This window comes from Suillus plorans, assembly GCF_016647745.1.
Source record: "Suillus plorans strain S12 chromosome Unknown HD556scaffold_11, whole genome shotgun sequence".
Lineage (NCBI taxonomy): Eukaryota > Fungi > Basidiomycota > Agaricomycetes > Boletales > Suillaceae > Suillus > Suillus plorans.
Genome location: NW_024537395.1, coordinates 697,723 through 717,296, shown reverse-complemented (window position 1 = coordinate 717,296; position 19,574 = coordinate 697,723). Strand labels below are relative to the sequence as shown.

The 19,574-nt window shown below is 48.1% G+C and overlaps 9 protein-coding genes across 9 annotated transcripts; 4 read left to right on the top strand and 5 right to left on the bottom strand.

Annotated features, from left to right (window-relative positions):
• Positions 1-479: 479 nt before the first annotated feature.
• Positions 480-2,456, bottom strand: HD556DRAFT_1458397 (uncharacterized protein; the record flags this gene model as incomplete). The annotated part of the gene is made up of 6 exons (XM_041308178.1): positions 480-743; positions 857-916; positions 1,299-1,316; positions 1,478-1,811; positions 1,876-2,126; positions 2,192-2,456. The coding sequence occupies 6 exons, from the start codon at positions 2,454-2,456 to the stop codon at positions 655-657; spliced, it is 1,017 nt and encodes a 338-aa protein (XP_041163851.1). The 3' UTR covers positions 480-654.
• A 664-nt stretch (positions 2,457-3,120) lies between these two features.
• On the top strand, positions 3,121-4,066 carry HD556DRAFT_1518318 (uncharacterized protein; the record flags this gene model as incomplete). The annotated part of the gene is made up of 4 exons (XM_041309107.1): positions 3,121-3,311; positions 3,366-3,439; positions 3,477-3,586; positions 3,640-4,066. The coding sequence occupies 4 exons, from the start codon at positions 3,121-3,123 to the stop codon at positions 3,931-3,933; spliced, it is 669 nt and encodes a 222-aa protein (XP_041163850.1). The 3' UTR covers positions 3,934-4,066.
• A 486-nt stretch (positions 4,067-4,552) lies between these two features.
• On the top strand, positions 4,553-5,228 carry HD556DRAFT_1439829 (uncharacterized protein; the record flags this gene model as incomplete). The annotated part of the gene is made up of 4 exons (XM_041306015.1): positions 4,553-4,648; positions 4,700-4,919; positions 4,971-5,152; positions 5,205-5,228. The coding sequence occupies 4 exons, from the start codon at positions 4,553-4,555 to the stop codon at positions 5,226-5,228; spliced, it is 522 nt and encodes a 173-aa protein (XP_041163849.1).
• Positions 5,229-5,382: 154 nt separating this feature from the next.
• HD556DRAFT_1458359 (small GTPase CDC42) lies at positions 5,383-6,478 on the bottom strand (the record flags this gene model as incomplete). Its single annotated transcript, XM_041308177.1, has 5 exons — positions 5,383-5,729; positions 5,784-6,118; positions 6,192-6,264; positions 6,313-6,369; positions 6,431-6,478. 5 exons carry the CDS (start codon positions 6,476-6,478, stop codon positions 5,667-5,669), a joined length of 576 nt encoding a protein of 191 aa, XP_041163848.1. The 3' UTR covers positions 5,383-5,666.
• A 432-nt stretch (positions 6,479-6,910) lies between these two features.
• HD556DRAFT_128994 (WD40-repeat-containing domain protein) lies at positions 6,911-10,486 on the bottom strand. The gene is made up of 12 exons (XM_041299373.1): positions 10,407-10,486; positions 10,205-10,358; positions 9,663-10,141; positions 8,861-9,608; positions 8,474-8,809; positions 8,259-8,416; positions 8,071-8,203; positions 7,920-8,022; positions 7,806-7,865; positions 7,476-7,750; positions 7,404-7,426; positions 6,911-7,351 (listed from the first exon to the last, which is right to left on the bottom strand). Exons 2-12 carry the CDS (start codon positions 10,353-10,355, stop codon positions 7,265-7,267), a joined length of 2,553 nt encoding a protein of 850 aa, XP_041163847.1. The 5' UTR covers positions 10,356-10,358; positions 10,407-10,486; the 3' UTR covers positions 6,911-7,264.
• A 430-nt stretch (positions 10,487-10,916) lies between these two features.
• HD556DRAFT_1206080 (uncharacterized protein) lies at positions 10,917-11,096 on the bottom strand (the record flags this gene model as incomplete). The annotated part of the gene is made up of 1 exon (XM_041296474.1): positions 10,917-11,096. A coding segment is annotated over one exon (180 nt), but the record flags the coding sequence as incomplete, so codon positions are not given.
• Positions 11,097-11,696: 600 nt separating this feature from the next.
• On the top strand, positions 11,697-12,171 carry HD556DRAFT_128906 (uncharacterized protein). The gene has a single exon (XM_041299365.1). It carries the CDS (start codon positions 11,813-11,815, stop codon positions 12,065-12,067), a length of 255 nt encoding a protein of 84 aa, XP_041163845.1. The 5' UTR covers positions 11,697-11,812; the 3' UTR covers positions 12,068-12,171.
• An 808-nt stretch (positions 12,172-12,979) lies between these two features.
• On the top strand, positions 12,980-17,193 carry HD556DRAFT_128819 (RdRP-domain-containing protein). Its single transcript, XM_041299356.1, has 7 exons — positions 12,980-13,126; positions 13,178-14,776; positions 14,831-15,795; positions 15,850-15,922; positions 15,971-16,084; positions 16,142-16,738; positions 16,789-17,193. Exons 2-7 carry the CDS (start codon positions 13,178-13,180, stop codon positions 17,086-17,088), a joined length of 3,648 nt encoding a protein of 1,215 aa, XP_041163844.1. The 5' UTR covers positions 12,980-13,126; the 3' UTR covers positions 17,089-17,193.
• Positions 17,194-17,926: 733 nt separating this feature from the next.
• On the bottom strand, positions 17,927-19,374 carry HD556DRAFT_1347848 (uncharacterized protein). The gene is made up of 7 exons (XM_041302293.1): positions 19,201-19,374; positions 18,920-19,147; positions 18,715-18,865; positions 18,454-18,662; positions 18,319-18,399; positions 18,021-18,270; positions 17,927-17,949 (listed from the first exon to the last, which is right to left on the bottom strand). Exons 2-6 carry the CDS (start codon positions 18,998-19,000, stop codon positions 18,121-18,123), a joined length of 672 nt encoding a protein of 223 aa, XP_041163843.1. The 5' UTR covers positions 19,001-19,147; positions 19,201-19,374; the 3' UTR covers positions 17,927-17,949; positions 18,021-18,120.
• Between the last annotated feature and the right edge of the window lie 200 nt (positions 19,375-19,574).

The window sequence follows — 19,574 nt, the reverse complement described above, 5'->3', positions numbered from 1 at the left end:
TGGAGGTAGGAGTGCCGAAGAAAAACATCGAGTATTGAATGCCAAGATGTCCGAGACGGAAACCGGTGACGACTGTGACGACACCGAATGTGGTGTCGAAGGTGTCAAGTCATCTGCAAAACAGTGAGATGAACGGTTAATAGATCTGTGCCGGTAGGGCGCACATATGCATCATATTGTTGGTGGTTGGGCAGCATCATGATATTATCGAAGAACTGCGGAGGATGAAGAGGAATAGACTCAGGAGGTACGAGGTGTACTGCTGCCTGCTGGTTCGGAGGGCGTGCTGATGAAGATCCATTAGTGCACATGTACGGGCCTGTGGGATGGCTGTAAATGTCGCAGGAAGAAGCAGAATGTGTATCAGGACTCAGGACTCGGAGGATCTGTTGTATATAGGCTACATGCGACAAATAAGTGACAGGTTGAAAAATTAGCAAGAATCTCCAACTCTTACTGGCGAACTATCGTCCTGCATGTTAAGGAATCATTCCGACGATAATTCAACGATCTGAAAATCGTCGACTTATCGTCGCAAGCACCTGATCAAATGCGGGCGCTTCGACGGGCGATCCGGTCAACGGGAACACAGCTTGGACTTGAACTACGCAAGGAACTGTTAAATGAACCTAAGGTCAATATATGCCAGAAAGGTTACACCACTAGTGCTCCTGCTGTACTGAACGAGAACAGTATCACAGCGGGATATGCACCAAATTTGTACCCACTTAGAGGTGGCAGTCCTGAGTCAAAAGACAAGCTATAGTGTTATTCTGATGCATCAGAACAAGCTAAGTGGCCTGTTTTTGTTATGCATCAACATTGCTTAGGATGAGGGGACGAAGTAACTACTCACTCATGCTTGCACCAAGTGGCAAGCTGAAATAATTCGGAACGTCTAGCAACCAACCTGGACCTGCCCGATATTGAAATTAATACAACTAGAATCAGTGCAAGTGCCCAGACAGCTCGTTCTACGCGTTTGCGGTGCTGTCTGATGAAGAAGTGACCACGAAGCATGAAGCCCAGATGGCTGATAGCTCATTAGTCTGACATGCATTTTCATCCATCTCACGGAAAAGGACAATAGATCAATTGCGCAGTCTCATGGCTCGACTGTCACGAATGAGCATGGCAAGGAGACAAGGTCTGCTGAGTTGGGAGCGGAGAATCAGAGCTCGAAGGCCTCAAGGGGGAACGCACTCGATCATACATATATGTATGTTCTAGATGTTCTCAGGCCTCAGTGTCTGTAGAGCTTTACATCTTTAGAGTTTCTCAACGGGCTCTCAACGCACCGCTGGACCACTCGTACACTATTCGTGGCAAGGACATATCATTCATAAATGTCATGTAGATCTACAGCAAGCGGTATAAATAGATATCGTGCTGGGTATTCATTGTGTCTTGATCTTCTCTACAACACCTAGAGAACCATTAGTACCGCCACAACATAAAAACAACTCATAGAACTCACTCTTCTTCCAGATAAGCCCAAAGTTCTTCGCAGTGCGGGTGGAGAATAATGCTGCGAGGATTAGCGCGCACAGCGCACGGGCAGACTCTGCATCCATAGGATCAACTTTACTGCCAGCACCTCCGAGGACAGTCGAAATTACACTGTGCAACTCGGCCCAGAACGGCTGGGCATGTGTGAGGAGGGCATAGAGCCCCGTGATAAACGGGGCAGACCAGATGTCGGTGGTTGTCCAGCCATAGGGCTTGAGCTCATCGGGAGTCGTAAGTGTAAGCGGGGTGGGCTCCATGAATGAGAACATATTCGTTAAGAAAAAGCCGCCATTGGTGATGACCTGTGGTAGGAAAGAGTGGTTAGAGGTATGAGGACGGAAATCATGACGGGAAACGATCACATACGAGAGACGAGAGAAGGAGAGCCCACGGTGAAGATGCGATAACGGGGGATGTGTGGGCGATAACGGGTGGTGGTATGAGGCTGCAGAGAAGCATTGCTCGGGTAAATCCGTCGATAATGGATAAAGGAAGCTCGGTGCTGAATGACGCGGACGGCAGGACAGGGATATACTCTACAATCGCTTGTGCGGCGATGTACAATCCAGGAAAAACACCGGAGAGCATGAAAGATGGCAGAATACCAAGGAGAGGGCCTGCGCATAGGGAGCGGTCAGTATGCGCAGCTCTGACATTTCCCTACACAACAAGTTAGCAGTACCTATGATAGCCTCCCCTCCAAATACAATCGTCAGCATGGCACATGCGTCTCTCACGAAGGACCTCTCTTCTGCAAGTGCAGGTCTATCCTCTCCAGCGCTTCGCTGGTGTTTAGCATACAAATTTTCCCTCATCTGTCTCAAAGCGATACAAAGCCGAAACACGGCTACCAAATCGAGGGAAGAGACCTTGGTACCAAACCAGGTAAATGGTGCTATTGGTTCAACAGCATATCGGTACAGAGAGGTGAATGGCTGGAGAGACATAACAATGCGGGAACGACGGTGGGAAGAGAGTTAATCCCAGGACTTAGCGCCTGACAGCGCTAAAAGGGAGGGCCCTTACAATTTCAAAGGCCGAGTGTTTCATTTAATAATATTATTCACAGTAAGTCGGTCCCGCTGGCGGATGGCCACTGGCCAGGCTCTTCTACATAGCTCAATGACAGCGCATCAAGCAACTGCATTTGCAAAACCAAGTAGATTTCAAGGAAAATGTCGCCAGACATAGTACATGTCCTCCTTCGAGTTAAACTCAGTGACCAACGGCGGTTGCTCCCTGTCCCGGGCCCAATGACCATGGCGAACGATCCTACTCCTGTTTCCAAGCACCTACAACTCTCGAGGGACAGAGCCTTCTGGATGGCTCAGCGCCAGAATGCTGTCCTGTTCGTAGTCAAGAGGTTTTTACCGTCGCTGTTCCTACTACTACATAGTACCCTGGTAAGTCGGAAGCAAATTTGCAGCTGCCGAGGTTTTCGAGGTCTTGTCACATCACGTTCCTAGTACGTTGCCCTGGACGTACGTACTACGGGAGCTCTGAGGAGCCGAAGCAGACTTATAAGCCGGGCTGGTCCCGAGCCTAGAGCCAAAGTATTTCGGAAGGGTAACAAGGCTCATTGCTCCAAGTTAGCTGCATCATCTACTATCCATGGCCAAGTTCTACGATGAGATACCTGAATCTCTCATCGAATGGATCAAGAAACAACACATGTTTTGGGTGGCTTCGGCTCCCCTGAGTCCTGATGGCCATATAAATCTCTCCGCCAAGGGCACAGCAGATAGTTTCCATGTCGTGAACTCTCACCGAGTTTGGTATCAAGATTTGACCAAGAGCGGTGAGTACCGATCAATTTTTGTGCTAGTCTTTGAGAGTAAGGAACGGAAATAATCTAGGGAGAATGGTCGCATAACGATCCTGTTCAATGCCTTTGAGGGACCTCCCAGGATTTTGAGATTGTTTGGGATAGGTGCTTGTTTCAATTACATTCTAACATCTGAAGGTAGGAACTGTATACGAATGTGGCACAGAAGAATACGAATATTTTATTTCTCCTGAGATTAGGAAGCCGGGCTCTCGTGCAGTTATCGTTATCGATGCGTATCGGTGTCAAACGGTAGGCCATCCCCCATCTACTCCAGTCTCTTTCGATCTAACAGTTCCGCTAAGTCATGCGGATATGCTGTTCCACTCTATGACTTCGTTGCCCGTCGCACCGAACTCCTCCGAGTGGCTGATACGGAAGAGTCAACTGACCGCGCTTCAGATCCAGAGACCCGTCAGAAAGGTCTCAAAGCATATTCGGCACGACAGAACTTGAGAAGCGTGAATGACCTGCCTGGTCTACTCACAACGCCTGATTCCAAAGTAACATTTTACGGAGATGCGACATTCATCTTTGAGAGTGGCAAGCTCCCAGAAGCTAAGCAGCGGTGCAAATTTAGCCGCCGGTTTTACCCTTGATGCCTTGGTCGCTACTGCCGTTCCTTACATCCTATTTGCTACCGGAAAGTTTGATATGTTCACCACCCGAGCTTAATGCGTGCCCATATACATAGTACTTGCTCCTTTAAAGCTTTAGTAACCTTCCGTGTATGTAGTAATGTATTCTGCTGTATCGACACGTGACTGGTTTTGCGTGCCTTTGACATTATTGAACCGTATGTTTTTTGTGTATTATGAAGTGAAATGTGGTCCGGACAGCGTCGATATCTCCCTTATAAGGGCACAGGACTAGACAGACCGATTGCTTCAATATCATAAATTCCTCTCGAGTTTCGTATCAGGAAATATTGAATAACTTTTCATCTTATTCAACTGTGAGGGTAAAGATGTGGATTTATTTGCTACACTTGAACATCGGCGTAGCACCAGAGTCCACCAGGCTTCAAGCTTCAGGTATTGACATCTAGGGCAGAGTCTGTTGTTAGCTAGTCACTTCAAATGTTTAGACCACGAGTGTGTAAGTTACAATAAGTGCCGAATGCCGAACTCAATTGCCTAATTGGAATTTATGTCGTCTCATGGTGGGACGTAGCACTCTGTACATTTGACACCCACTCGAACGGTGCTGAATTCAAAGATGGCAAACTGCTCCAACCTGGAGTATACATCCATAGATCACAGTAAATGGAGGAACCTTCCTCCTCCTCCAGGATTTTCAAGCTTTGCTCCAAGCGTCAGTCCTATGCTCATTTCTAACCGTTTATTAAGCTAATACTTTCAACAGTCCAGAGCACCAGCCAAGGCTCCAACAGTAGCAACGTCATCGTCGTATGCATCGCTGAAAGACAAACGTGCTTGGGATCTCGCTATCTCGCCAGCCAAGTCTCTTCCTATGCAGGCATTCATGTTGTACATGTCTGGGGGAGGCGTACAAATCTTCAGCATGGGTATCGTGTTCATGCTTCTTCTGTCGCCTTTTAAAAATATCGCTGGTATGAATGCAGGTACGTCCGTTTAATGAAATATAACCGTCACATCTCTTATTGTCGAGGCAGCATTCACACCATTTGCGCCTACACCTGCAAGCGTCAAGTCACTCAAGGTCCTTCCTCTCCAGAAGATAGCATACATCGCGTGCAACCTCTTGACACTTGCAGTTGGCCTCTGGAAGTGTCGTTCTATGGGTCTTATACCAACTGGAACAGGAGATTGGCTGGCATTCGAGAGTCGAGCGATGGTGAGTTATCACACAGCACCTCTGGACGACACCTCTCACATGTCCTTACAAGGCACCTGAACTGTCGCTACTATAATCAAGAAATGACCTATGTACGTGATGGGGATAGTATCTGAAACTCCAGTCAGATCTGTGTTTCGAGAGGCTCGCCAACAAACAATTCTGCCCTACTTCGAAGCTATCTCTAATCTGTAATGAATAGACATAATAACTCCCCGTCGTGGGTATTAAATTCCTATCGAACCCAACAGTTTCCGACAATACGAACTACTCATCAATTGTGGTGTGAGAAAGACGGACGAGATCAGCTTCTCTAAGAGCACCAGCATAGCCTCAAGATCCACTCAGCTCGTGCGGAAGAGAACAGATGCTACAGGACTGGGGAAAATCATGATGTCTTGGCGCAACGAGGGAAACGACATAAAAAAAGATGAGAAGGATATATGAGGCAGAACAAGGCGTAAAGGAGTCATAAGAAGATAGAACAAGCTGTACCGTCGTGATGGATCATTCATTAAACGACGACGCATTTATGTGTCTTCTTAACCACGGGTGGCTCTAGTGCAGCGACAATAGCCTTGTAGGTTATCAGCCAATCATTCAGATAGGATTTATCAAAGATTTCACCGACCTCGTCGAAGACGTTCTTCAACCCTTTCTGTGTCAGGGCTGAGCACTCCACATACTTGACAGCACCAAGCTCTCTCGAAAGCCTCTCGCCGTGCTCGGTCGGCACCGGTCGTTGCTTCTGCCTGGAGAGCTTCTCGATCACCTGAGCATCGTCCCGCAAGTCGATTTGCGTCCCAACGATAAGACATGGGACACCCGGACAATGGTGGTGCACCTCTGGAATCCATTTCTCCCTCACGTTCTCGAAGGATGGAGGTGACGTTACACTAAAGCAAACAAGGAAGACGTCGGTTTGGGGGTATGACAGTGGCCGGAGACGGTCATAATCCTCTTGCCCTTTTATGTGGAAGTGATGTGTGAGCGATTGTATGAAGTGTAACTACGACAGAGACTACAAAAAGACACGAACCGGCGGTGTCGAAAAGACCTAGCGTGTAAGGATCTTCACCAATCATTACGGTGACAGCGTAGTTATCAAAGACCTGCGCTTATTTAGCACAGTGTTTGGCGGTCTTGCGGAACCAACTTACAGTCGGAACATAGTCGCTTGGAAATTTGTTCGTGGTGTATGAGATCAACAAACAAGTCTGGCGATATCGGGGCACACAGTTCAAAGTCCGGAGCATACAAATACAACACGTCACGCACCTTGCCTACAGCACCGTCCCCCACCACTACAACCTTGATAGTCTGCATGTCGTTGAGATGGTTCTACGTGATAAACTTGGCTATCAAGATGAAAAAAGCAGTCAGCACACGCGTCAACCACGCATTTAAGGGCCGCTTTTAGAACGCCTGCAGCATGCAGGGGGCTGCATGACAACCGCGCAACCATGAAGGATGAAAACCTCGGCTGTTGGGTAATAGGGCAAATGAACAGACGTCTTACCAATTCTTCCGGAAAATTCAAGGAGGAGAGTTGAAGCGAAGAAATGCTATTAACCCAATCACGACAGAGAAGGTTGACTCTAATTTACGAACAGGACCTAGGTCAGTTGGATTGGTTAAGCAGCGAAGAATGGCGACAAAAGCGGAGAAGGCGGACGAACGTACGTCGGTGGAAGAAATGAGAAAGTACGGTGTCGATGTTGGCGACGACGACGAGCAACGAAGGAGTTCAACTACGACTTCTGATCATACAGGCTTGACCCGACGAACCGGCCCTAATCAGCCAAATAATGCCAAACACTAGTGTCATTATCATGAGGACTTGTCCACAATGAAACAGGTTCCGAATCAATTATCCTCAAATCACCACAACGGATAGTAGCTGCATAATGTCCATACAAAAATTATAGAATGCTCATATCATAATTTAGGTAGGTTGCACATGCAAAGTACTGGTACATTGCATCCTTCCAGAGGGAATTTAGGAATGATTAGCATGTTTCACCCAATTAATCAAGAAGGTTGCTTGACACGGAGACAATGTTCCTGATGAGCAAGTGCGCTAAAAGTAGTACCATAAGTTCTTACCTAAAGTCACTGATCGGGAGGGGAGTTCCACCACGACAAAAGGCCTTGTGCAGTTCCCGTGACGATGTATGAATGAGATGCACGGTCAAAGCCCTATGACACAATTCAATACCACACATCGCAAAAGGAAACAAAGTATACTGACTGCGACGGCCTGGGTTTGCTCATCTACATCAGAAGTCAGCGAGAAGCCGAGAAATAATCACAATTGACTCACCATCTCCATGATCCAGACCACTCAAAACCTCGCCTTTCATTTTGTTCCAGACCAAACAAGAAGACTCTCTGCTATGGAACACCACAGAACGACCACCATTGACGAACACCGCAGGGGTGGATTGTTTCGCGTCACTCGTCGAATCTCCGTTCATCGCATATACCTGCTCGATTTTGCCTTTGCGATCCATCCCTTGAATGCCTACAAGATGAGCACGAGCGCCCACTTGAGAGACAAGGGCCTGTGTTCCGTTCGGACTGACGTCCAGATGTCGTCTGTCACATAGATCATGTCAGTCGTGAGATCAGGCAATCAGAAATAGGTTCATGCATTTTAGCTTTGAGAAATGCATAGGCTCGGAGGGTCCCATTGGGCACTTGACAATACCATCTGTTGCGATATGTTATCAGAAGTTACCGGTGCAACACTTGTAAGAACCCTTACAACACGCCGTCGCTAGTGCCTCCGAGTAATGCCTCACCATCCTCAACGAACTTGATACACGTCACATTTTGTCGAAGAATGGACCGCTGTGGTTGCCATGTGCCTGTGACAGATCTAATAATGCTTGCTAAAACCCGAGAGAAGGACATACCTTTGATCCATAGCCACACCCTCACACCGAAGCGAGGAAATGCAACAGCAAGGCGATCCCTGTTGTAGGTGAAGCTGATGGATTCCTCCTTCCCCGCATCGAGGAGCTTTGCCCATTGCCAATGATTCTGGTTCTGGCTCAAACGGTAAGCTAAAGTCAACTTCGAGACCAAGAACATCAACACTTGCGTTTCGCGTCCATTTACTGATCATACCATCTTGTCCCAGTGTGATGATACCATTGTCATCCGCCATCCAAGCAACTGATGATATTGGCGAGTTTTGCGCAAGACGGGCAGTTTCGACTCGGTTTGATACACTCCATATTCGGATTGTCCGGTCATGACCTATATTTAAGAGATTGGCACCAAGTAGGAGAATAAAAAAGAACAGCAGAGACGAACATACGACAGCCATCCGTTCACCGTCTGAGCTGAAAACGATCTCTCTGACGCCAGCATCGCTATCACTCTTGATCCGTGTGGAGTACATACTCTCTTGTGTGGGCCAGGGATGTGTGCGCTTCCGCGGGCGCGTGCTTTCTGCATCAGACGCTGTAGACATCGCCCGTTTCTTGCCTTTGCTGTCGGACGGCGGTGTTGCACTGTCGGACTCAGTGGAAAATCGGAAAATGCTGGGAGACGTGGTTGAAGCAGGCAACACAGGTCGTGGCGACTGTATTGAGATTTTCTGCTTCACGGTCGTCGTAGGCGTGGGTGGTAATGGAACATCCATGTATTCTGAAAAGACATAAACAAAAAGCAAAGATTCTGACAGAGACGCATCCTTACCGTGTTTGACGTTGGGCTCGCCGGAACTGGATGGAGAGTCTGTTGGTGGCTTATCCCTTAGCGACTTATGCAAAAAACCAGGAGGAGATGGGGAGGTGTATGCGACGAAATTTGATAGACCTGGTGGTGTTGTTGACGAGCGAGTGCTCTCGGGCGTGAGGGGTCGATGAGTACCTGTAGGTGGTGGTAAAGCCTTGGATGTCACAGGGGATATAGAGGTAGAGCCATGTCCGTTAGCCTGTCGTGTGTGCGGCCAGCCATTACCAATTGTCAACGGTTTCTTCGGCGCTTGCTGAGATTGGATTGGAGTAGCTTTGAGTGGGGCAAATCGTGAAGGGCGAATGTTCAAAGGATTAGATATTGTTCCGGTAGCATTATAGGATATTCTTGCGTCGCTGGCTGACGTTAAAGGTGAATAACCGGGCTTGTAAGGCGCCTTATTGGAGTAAGCGATCACCGTTTCTGACGGACGAGGGGGGAGAGAACTGGGGTATGCTTGAGTTCGTGGCGGCTGAGGTACAGATGGAGGGGTTGGAGGTAAGGGGGCTGCAAGAAGACGTTGCTCTTGAGCAGATAGTCTTGCAGGCACTGCTGGAGGTGGAGGGGAAGGCTTCGTTGAAAACTGAGATGAAGGTGCGCAAGGGGATAGGGAAGTGGACATAGTGGAAGAAGCAGGAACGAATGTAGGTGCTTGAGGTGGAGGATTCGAACGTGGGGGTGCAGGCGTTGAGATGGGCGTAGGAGTTGACTGAGTGATTAACATATGAGTCTAATGGTCCATGATCAGAACTGTAACACTTGCCTGTGCCTCAGACATGTTCGGTGAGCCGGTGCGAGACTTCGGTGGTAGCGATTTTTGAGCAGTGAGCGATGCAGGCGAACCAACAAACTCTGTCATGAATCCACCAGAAACGAATGGATTGACAATCGCCGGTTTCTTTGGAACACTTATTGTGAGTTTTGGGGGAAGAGTCGGTTTATTGACGGTAGGAGGCACCGCAGAAGGTGGAGACTCTTTTAGAGATGGGTGTATTCGCTCAGAGATAAAGGGTTGCACAGACGGAAGAGAGGGAATAACCGTTTTCGGGGGTGAAGCTGGCTGTTCGAGCCCAGGTTCCACGGGTCGTTGAGGTGGCGCAGGTGCACGCCATGATAAACCAGTTACAAGACCAGGTATATCAGACGACGAGGAAGATGCAGAACTAGGAGAGGACTGGAGATCCATGTCAGCAGTCTCGGAAGTGGGAGTGCTAGGTTCTGCAGGTAAACTGCTAGTATCCCCTGGGTGGCGAAGATCATCTTCAATCTGCTTCTCATCTTGCGAGTCGCTTGAGAGGTCCATACCGCTGTCTTGAGAGCTTTTTGGAGGTTCTGTTACAGGACTTTGAACTCTAAAAATATTCGGTATGTGCTCGATAATGGGAGATTGAGGAGGGGTGCTAGAAGGAGAGCCCAAACTCATTGGTGACAAGCTACGTTCACGATCTTCGTCCATTATCTACTGTGTCTCAGGATCACGCTTGTAAGTAAGTGAAAGTGCACTCACAACAGCATTAAGAGTCGGAGATAAAGATAATTTTTGAGGAGCAGGATATAGTCCCACTACCTCCGACAGGCGTGTATCGAGGCTCAAATCTTCTTTGTCCTCCGGAAGTGATGGGTGTTGTCCAATTCGAACAGGAGATGTTGTTGGAACTGCCTGGACCGAACTCACTGCCCATGATGGCTGAGCCTGGATACCCACTGATACACGCTCAGGTAGAGGTGGCGGGCGGTGGGCGCTATCTACATGGTGAATAGCACATTGAAAAGAACCCCCGTGGTCAAGCATGTATCACTCACCTGGCACTACGCTCACCTGTTCATATGCCTTGTTCCACGTTCTCCTCATTTTTGGAGGGACGAATGGAACCTCAACAACATGTTCGACATCATCTTGCGTTTCCTGTTCGGCATCAGGTTGTGTGTCTGAAGCAAAAAGATCTCCTTCGAAAATGACGGCTTGGTCTGTGAAAGATCCATCCTCGGAAGCTACGGCTAGTAAAATCTCCTTGCCAGGCTTGACTTCGATTCTTTTCTGCGCAAAAAGGCTAAAGTATGCAACAGGCCTTTTACCAGAGTCATGTACGGACTCTTCTGAAAGTTCTACGCGTCGTAGGACGACGTGTGCCTTCTGACTTGCACCATGCCGGCGAAAACGAAGGGACCCCTTTATGCCGAGGACTGAGGAGACGGTCGCAGAAGAAATGGGGCCTAGAGAATCGCTGGCGGAGTCAACCATATAGTGCCAGCAAGTCGTGGAGCACTGCGAAATGGGTATGCACAGACCACGATATAGAGAGACGCTTTGGCAGAAGTGTGTAACGACTTTGCACGAAATATAATAACTTTGTCAACGTGACGTGAAAATTCGCACGCATAGTCTATACAAACGCTCCCGCCAAGCTGTACTTTTTTCTTCATTCATGGCCTAAACAATGGCCTAGCCCATAAGATCCCATTTACCACTCCAAGTAGTCTTTAAATGACTCGTATTTCTCTGCAAAGTTCCATGTCCCACAATAGTGCCCTAAAAGGTCGTCGCAAAATTGCCAAATGATCATGTCGGGATGATGTCGCCCAATGAGTCTCGCAGGAGTACACTTGAAGATGCTGTCAAAGACATGGTCTACACACCCCTCATTCTTCGGAAGGCTTTCTGACCAGTGATGAGGTTTCATTGAGATTCATATCAGTTTTCTAGGTCCGAACACGTCCGAAGTTCAAGTCTTGAGCCTGATTTGTGGGAATGATATCTCCCTCCTGGTATCTACTTGCGCTCTGAATGCACATCGGCGAAGCTTCTATTTTCTGTTTCTGCCACAGCGCTATTGACCATCAGTAACCAAAGTTAACCATCGCACTGTATGTTTATTACTCTCGGTGACTCCAAGCTAATTTCCTGCAACAGTAATGGTAATGCTACGCGCCATCTTGACGACATCTTCGCCTCTCTGTTCTATTTTATGCGCTCTCAGTACTGCTATCTTCGGCAAGTGGTCTGCTTGCAAAGGAAGAACCCGAAACCAGAGCATACTTGCCGTCGATGAGCCGATCGTACTCCATTACAGGATAAGGAGTATCCAGGTGACCGCTTTATTTGTCTTTGCTAACGTTTCATTTATCTGTCCAGGACATTATCAAAAGTTTTGGAGCGCCCGTGCTTGATACCCCTGGTATTATACTCTGGAGCCATGTTCTTCAAACGGTTGACCTACGGGCGTGGGAAGCTGCTGAAACGGTGAATTATTGTCTCACAGCTCAATCTACGGTTCTGGATGAAGCAAAACGGTGGGTTCTTCTAAGATGTTGGAGAAGTGGACGATTATGTTTCAGAATTTCTGGTGACCAAGCACGTCCGAAGTGAGCCCCATGATCATGGCCCTTCAAGGCACTGTGCCCCGGAAGGATCAACCACCAAACATGGAGCAATCAAGGATAAGGAGACACGTATATTGCCTGAAGTAATCAAGAACTTTGTTAAGTGCAATATAACCAAGTATGTCCACCTTCTGGAACAGGATACGACTCGGGGGTTTTGGAGGCCAATGCTGTGGATCCATGGAAGGATATGGTTACTTTCATGTGGCAGTTCGCATCTCAAGAAGGACAAGGACGGTTGACTCATACTCTCCTATCAAAATATAAATATTCAAATCTTGTTTGGCAGATCACATTCAAAATACTTGGTTATAGCACTTCCTTGGCTTCTTGTCGCTATCACAAGACCTAGATCACGCACGTGAGGTGAGCCGTATCATGATGGCGAGATGGGACTAAAGATAGAATTGATCGTCGCCGCTCAGAGGAGGGATGCTCAGGTTAGAAAAGACCTAGTCAGTGACGATAGAACGGTGGAGAAACTCACGATTGCCGTATTCCTAGTCTTGGCGTCGAACTTATCACGGTACAGGCTCACTATCGCAGTTGTCAATTGTATAGATTGATGTATCTAGCCGACCGATAGCACCGCTGGGGAGAAGAAGTGGTGTTTCATTTGCCTTGCATTCCAATCCGATAGCTTGGCACGGCGCCTGATACTGAGTGATTGTTAGGAAAGGGAAAGGTGCGCAGTATCATGACCCCGTGCCATGATGTTACACCTACATTAGTGGTTATCTTCGGATTTGGCTTCCGTAGGGCGTTTGTCCATGATCAAAACCCAGCTTATATTCAAGTGCCGACGCTATCGTCTTTCTCGTTGTTACCACTCGACAGTCACATAATGTGAGTGACCCTTTCACGATCTAAACGTATACTTGACAATGAACTGGATAGATGGAAATTTCCTTGCACAATATCCCTCTGGCAGTTACTACAGAAGACTTGGCAATTGCGTTCGCCAATATACTTCACAAGCCTCCCTTTCAAACCAGTCCTCTCCTGAATTTTGAAATACACTTCTCAGACGAATCACACCCTAACGGACAGCAAGGCACCCTCACTCTGCCAACAGAGGATGCTGGGGTCACCTTCTTGCGTGCTCATGGTGTCACAGGGATTGTCGTCAAAGGTCGACCAATCCTCATCAGCAGGAGCACGCAGGCGATCCACGAGTCCCGTATTGAGAGGTTGAATAAGGTTCCATGGCGCGACCCAATGCAGTTGCGAGAAGAGCAGGAAAGGCTTCTTAGGAGAAACAAGTCTTTCCAGCTTCTCCGCTATTCGTTCGGCCGTTTCCTCCGGGACGGATCTTTTTCTTCACAAGTGTCCCCTCCTGGTACAGCTAACGTGATTTGTGATCTGGAGCATCGGCAGGTACGCTTCACCTTTGAGCCTCAACAAAACACATATAACAACCCCTCCGACATTAATCTCGGTCCTTTGATGGAGATTTTTGGACGAAGCATCACCACATCCATCAATGCATCCTATGCGCCTCATAATATCGCAACACTAGTGGGTAACCGGGATGAAGATACCACTATTGTGTTCGTTCGTGCCGATGAGCCTCCTGTGTACACCTTGCTTAATGACATAGTGGACAACGCTAGTCGTATGGCGGGCTTGGGGCGTAATCATAAAATGCCTCCGGGATGTCATAGTCTGATGCTGGCCTTTCAAAACCAGTCAGAGGCAGATAGGTTCACTTATACATGCCGCAATCGTCTCCATCTGCGTTGCTCCACACAACACCATATCAAGATTCATAATCACATCTCGAACGGTGCATCCATTGAGAAGCTTCACGAGTCACTCTCTCAGATCCCATACAAGCTTGGGTTCGAAGCAGAAAAGACTGTTGCAGATTCTCTCTTGAGTGCGGCGGACATTCTTTCGCTGAAGGAGGCCATCCTATCATTACAAGCCGAACATGGCGACGATGCGCCGGAAATATTTCGGTCCTTTGCCTCAGAGCTTGCAGGACGCAGTGCGAGTCGTACAAAACGTCGCAAACGCCGGGCACGACGGCAATCCAGTCAAGAGAGTTTGTCTTCTCTTCTTCGCCGAGTTACCCAAGAATTTATCAAAGAGCACCAAAAGCCCCGTCCTCTTCTAGCTCCGCCACCACAGAGTGGGGTCTACCTATCCTATCATCTCATCCTAACGCCCACGCGGTATATCCTAGAGGGACCTGTCCCGGACCAGTCCAATAGTGTTTTACGCCGATACGGACATTCCGAGTGCTTCCTGCGTGTCTGTTTCCAGGACGAGAATGGATCGAAACTTCATCGGGAACCCGATTGCTCCATTATAGACCTTTTGAGGGTGCGATATCGCAATATCCTCCTCGATGGCTGTCGCGTCGCTGGACGCCAATTCCAGTTCTTGGGATATTCTATGAGCGGTCTGAAAGAACATTCGGTGTGGTTTGTTACGCCATTCGAGGATGAGGATGGGAAATTGCTGAATGCACAAGCAATACGAGACAACTTGGTGAGTTCTTGCCATCGGCTTTCCTCGATATCTTGGACTGAATGCAACTATTAGGGCGATTTCTCCAAACTTCACAAACAACCAGCTCGTTTGGCTGCAAGGTGGTCTCAAGCCTTCTCTGGCACTGATCCATCGATCACACTTCTTCCCGAAGAAGTAGATTTTCGTTGTCCCGACAGATACTCGCCTTCAGGCGGGCTCATGACAGATGGGTGTAGCTCCATATCAGTTGAGCTTGCCAAGGAGATATGGAGGTCTATGCAGAAGAGAAAAAAGCGATCCGCGAAGCTACGACATGTTCCGTCGGCCTTCCAATTTCGACTTGGCGGGGCCAAAGGCATGGTCGTCCAAGACCCCACAATTCAAGGAAAGCTCGTCCGCCTTCGTCCATCACAGATCAAGTTCGATGCCCCCGAGAATCTCACATTTGACGTCCAATCGACATCAGCGGAACCAATACCGGTGTTCCTCAATCGTCCGCTCATATCTCTTATGGAGTTCTTGGGTGTGGACACTCAAAGAATTATTGAACTACAGGACGATGACATACGCAAAGCTCAATCCGTCCGATTGTCGTGTGCCGATGCCTCAAAAATTATTCAGCAACACGGACTTGGCGCATCTTTCCATCTACCATCTCTCTTCGCAAACCTATCGTCCATTTTGCAACTCGAAATTGGAGACACGGAAAATCGCCCGTGGCTGTGGACCAACAAGCTCATTGAAAGCTCTCTGCAGTGCGTCGAGACGTACATCCTGCGGGAACTAAAGTACCGGGCGCACATATCAGTGCCAGGTTCGTATACCTTGCTCGGCGTTTCCGATGAATGGGGCTGCCTGAGAGAAGGAGAAATATACGCGACCGTGTTTGATGAAAGGACGGGATTTGTTGAGAGCATCACGGGACAGGTTGCCATAACGCGCAGCCCACAGATTCACCCAGGCGACCTGCAGGTTGTGACGGCTGTACGACGGCCAGAGTTGGAACACTTGAAAAATGTCGTCGTTTTTTCCTGCAAGTAAGTTCTGTTCGTGATTCAAAACAAAGGCACACTGAATTATATCGTCCACAGGGGTGAACGGGCGCTTGCATCATGTCTGGGTGGAGGCGATCTTGATGGTGACATTTTCAACCTAATTCTTGATGTAAGCCCAAAGTTTCGATGCATCCATTCATGCCTAAGCGTTCCGCAGCCGAGGCTGCTACCAACGAAACAGTTCGAACCCGGAGAATATCCGGCAGTGACCATCAGATCGATACCGAATGTATGCGGCATCTCCGATGTCGCAGACTTCGTAATTGACTATGTGAGTTGCATCCTGACTTCAAGTTAAAATGACTGCGAGATGAACTGTGAAAAATAGATTCAGGCCGACCTCATTGGCCCCATCGCCATAAGTCATCTCAGGTTTTCTGACTTGAATACTCCAAATTGTAGAGAATGCATTGAGCTCGCGAAGTTTGCTTCCCAGGCACTTGATTTTCCAAAGAGCGGCACTCCTGTTAACTTCAGATCCTTACCTTGGCTTCGGAAGACTCAAGCCAGGCCAGATTTTCTTGCCAAAGAAGGCGCTGATATCACCGGCGGGCAGTACTACAAAAGCACAAAGCTTCTGGGTCAACTTTACCGTCGGGTACCAATGAAGAGAGTAATACCTCCTGCATGGAATGGGAGTTCCTCTCCATCCGACGGAGCCACTGTGGAGGCTGCGCTCTCTTACGTAGACCTCCGTCATCTTGGCCTTCCAGGATTGCCCGATCCGAGTGAAGAGCTGATGGAGGAGATCACATATCTACTCAATGCATATTGCGAGCAGCTACTGATCGTCGGGCAAGCACACACAATGTCGAAAAACAAGAACATTCACGTCTCCGAAGCCGAACTGGTGAGCGGGACCATCATGGCAACTTGGTCCGATCATCAACGTCGGCGGAATACAGTCTCTGCGATGAACTTGCAGGTCAGCGCAACATTCAATCTATATCATGGGTTATTTAACAATATTTTCAGACGCAAGAACTCGTTCGTAGAGTAAGAGAAGAATTTCAGGGGGAGAATTCTGCAGCAAGAACCGAAACGTCGTACGAGGAGGACCAGGAGACATCAGAGACGGGAACGGACGAGGAAGAAGATTATGAAGAGTCAGACCGGCGAGTGATGGCAGAAACGTTCAAGCGCTGTTGGGCGGCGTGGTGTGTAGCAGAAGATAACCTGAAGGAAGAACCGGGCATGTTTGGAGCTCAGAGTTTTGGATTGATCGCTCTGGGCATGATGCTCGAGATTGTGAAGACATCTCGTCTCATGATATAAAGGATCGATGACCGGAATTTGTGTTTGGTACAATGTATTTTAGCAGTGATCGTTACTTTTTGTACGTATACGACGCAGTGGGGGGAAAAGTCATGTGAAACCGACCATCCAGTGCCGAGTGCAATGGTATCTAACTGTATCGTTCGCTTTGGTAAGTTTTTATACCCAATGTTGGGAGTTTGACCCCCCCTCCCCCCTTAAAGGCTCTTAGATGGGATACATATTTTGCCATGCGTTAACAGTACAAGTTCATATATACTGCCATCCTCGCTTCTGCGTCTAGTCTCCAAAGGGGCGTGGTGGTGTGTGTAGTTGCACCATCTGCTCCGAATTGAGATTTTATACCTGACGTTGGGGGTTCGACCCCACCATTCAGAGACACTCCTGTTTTGCCATCCGCAAGCGCCCTCACTTGCCGTTCGTTCTCGACCCCGCCCCTTGAAGACACATGCTTTGACTATTGGCTCACGGGCGTCAGTTTGATAAAAAATAGTTTATAACTCATGACTAGCCACCAAATTTTGTAGCGCGTTGCTTCACTAGTGTTTGTCCAATCGTGATGGGAATCCTACTGGTGCGCCTAATTAGTACGTGCTGTTCTTGCTGATCTGAAACTCAGTCCTTGGCAGCAAGTTTTGCTACAGCAACGGTCAGCAGGATCCATCCATCGAGAACACAACAGTGCGGGTGGATAATATTTATTCCACCACCAAGATAAGGCAGCTTACTACGATAAGCTCAGTAAGGAAGTAAGAGTCAAACTGTGGAGTCAGAAAAAGCTGTTTCCTGTGTTGCCCCAAATGTCTCTGCAGCTGTTTCGTCACGCTTTGACGAGCTGACACGTAAATGTTTGATCTCCTTCTGTACGAAATAATAGACCAGCCTATACATTGTGAGAAAAGATCCAGAATAGCGGTGACCTGGATACGAACGAGCTGGCTAAAGCAGTTGACAGAATACTACCGACAATGAGAAGGCTGTTGAAAAACCTTGCTTCTGCGCGCCGTGAATCAATGAGAGCAGAACGGCATGTCATGAGTTCTTACGGGCAACGTTGCGATTTCTCAGTTTGCTGTTTGAGAGTCTGGCAACACGAGATCCGATGAACACTTGTATCACGACCCTTGGGACGACAAAACAAGTCGCTATGAAGAACTGGAGCAACGATACCGACGATATGCTCTGTTGTGAAGGCATTAGATCCAAATTACTGGCAATTGAAAAGCTTACTGCGAATAGCGAGTTTGACCAAGCCCAGGGCACAAGTGAAGACATACGGATGAGTATGATCAAGGGCATACCTCTTGATCGCTGTAGGCATCCTCTACTAAGCAAATAAGCCAATGCTAATGAAACAACACTGACTATGACAACTTCCAGAGCTTGCCATTTCTCGTGAGTGGGGGTCCACAAACGCTGCCTCTTGCTGAACATCATCCGAAGGGTGACAAAAACTATAACGGATGCTGCCAGTGTTCCAATTACCGCGGGGATGACGCCCCGTATACCGTATGTGAAACCGAACAAGTAAAGGAGTATGCCATGTCCAATGAAAGGGGGGAAGGATGCGACAACTGAGAGGAATCATGTTTGAACATCAGATGAAAGCGTACAAGACATGCTTACTCATAACAAGGATAAGAATCATGTACCCATATGGAAGATGTCGGAAGTGTTGGCCGGCATCATACACGAATTGAGCAATGCGACCTGGAGTGAGTGTGATGATGAATGCGGCTAAGCAGACGTAGAAGAATACAATGAACCATATCACAGGCTAGAAAGCATTGTCGGTCAACACGAGACCACTAAAATTCAATAGTTATGTCACCTTTTTGGCTGGATTTCTCAAGCTAGCTGATCGTACGAGACGCTTGAGAAAACGAGTTGCCTTCGCGGGTGTGGCCAACATGTTTGAGATTGAAGGCTTCGGTGATGGCAAGGGTTGGTGTTAACGTTCAGGTTGGGACCCAAGTCGATTCACCCCACGATCAACGACGATCTCCGGTTCCCGGATGCTCTCCAGCAATCAAGAGTCAAATGCGGCAAAGCCAGCACGCTGTGGATAATAATTTACAATCTTCAACCTCGTCACCAAAGTTGTCCACGTACAATTTGCAATTATGAAGAGTAGCAGGTAGATAAAGAAATTTTCGTCATAAATCCGACTGTGCAGCTTGCTTTATATTCACGGTTTGTCCCATAAGATACTGGAACGGGCATTCAGACTGGTGCTTGCACGATCAAAATCAATCAAAAAGTGGCTCACTTGTATGTAGTAACTCAACCTTTCCTTGCTCGCATGATCTTGGTCACTTTTCTGGTGCCCATCTGGCCCATCAGGGCAAATCGGTGCTGCAACACGGACTGATGTGCTTATTTCAATCCATATACTTGATGCGATCGGCTTCCTCTGTGGCTGCAAAGATTTTCGCTCAAGGCCTGTTCACCATTACAGGATGTAATTTGTGGCTGAAGACTGAGAT

What these genes read in the sequence shown, in the direction of transcription:
- HD556DRAFT_128994 (XM_041299373.1), bottom strand. Translation starts at nt 10,355, where the DNA reads ATGGACGAAGATCGTGAACGTAGCTTGTCACCAATGAGTTTGGGCTCT. An exon ending in TCAGTAAATGGACGCGAAAC is followed by an intron (nt 8,204 to 8,258) that starts GCAAGTGTTGAT and finishes CGTTTGAGCCAG; the next exon opens with AACCAGAATCATTGGCAATG. An exon ending in TGGTCTGGATCATGGAGATG is followed by an intron (nt 7,427 to 7,475) that starts GTGAGTCAATTG and finishes CTTCTGATGTAG; the next exon opens with ATGAGCAAACCCAGGCCGTC.
- HD556DRAFT_128906 (XM_041299365.1), top strand. Translation starts at nt 11,813, where the DNA reads ATGGTAATGCTACGCGCCATCTTGACGACATCTTCGCCTCTCTGTTCT.
- HD556DRAFT_128819 (XM_041299356.1), top strand. Translation starts at nt 13,178, where the DNA reads ATGGAAATTTCCTTGCACAATATCCCTCTGGCAGTTACTACAGAAGAC. An exon ending in TTTTCAACCTAATTCTTGAT is followed by an intron (nt 15,923 to 15,970) that starts GTAAGCCCAAAG and finishes AGCGTTCCGCAG; the next exon opens with CCGAGGCTGCTACCAACGAA. An exon ending in TCTCTGCGATGAACTTGCAG is followed by an intron (nt 16,739 to 16,788) that starts GTCAGCGCAACA and finishes CAATATTTTCAG; the next exon opens with ACGCAAGAACTCGTTCGTAG.
- HD556DRAFT_1347848 (XM_041302293.1), bottom strand. Translation starts at nt 19,000, where the DNA reads ATGTTGGCCACACCCGCGAAGGCAACTCGTTTTCTCAAGCGTCTCGTA. An exon ending in AAGCTCTGGAAGTTGTCATA is followed by an intron (nt 18,400 to 18,453) that starts GTCAGTGTTGTT and finishes GGATGCCTACAG; the next exon opens with CGATCAAGAGGTATGCCCTT. An exon ending in GGTCAAACTCGCTATTCGCA is followed by an intron (nt 18,271 to 18,318) that starts GTAAGCTTTTCA and finishes CCTTCACAACAG; the next exon opens with AGCATATCGTCGGTATCGTT.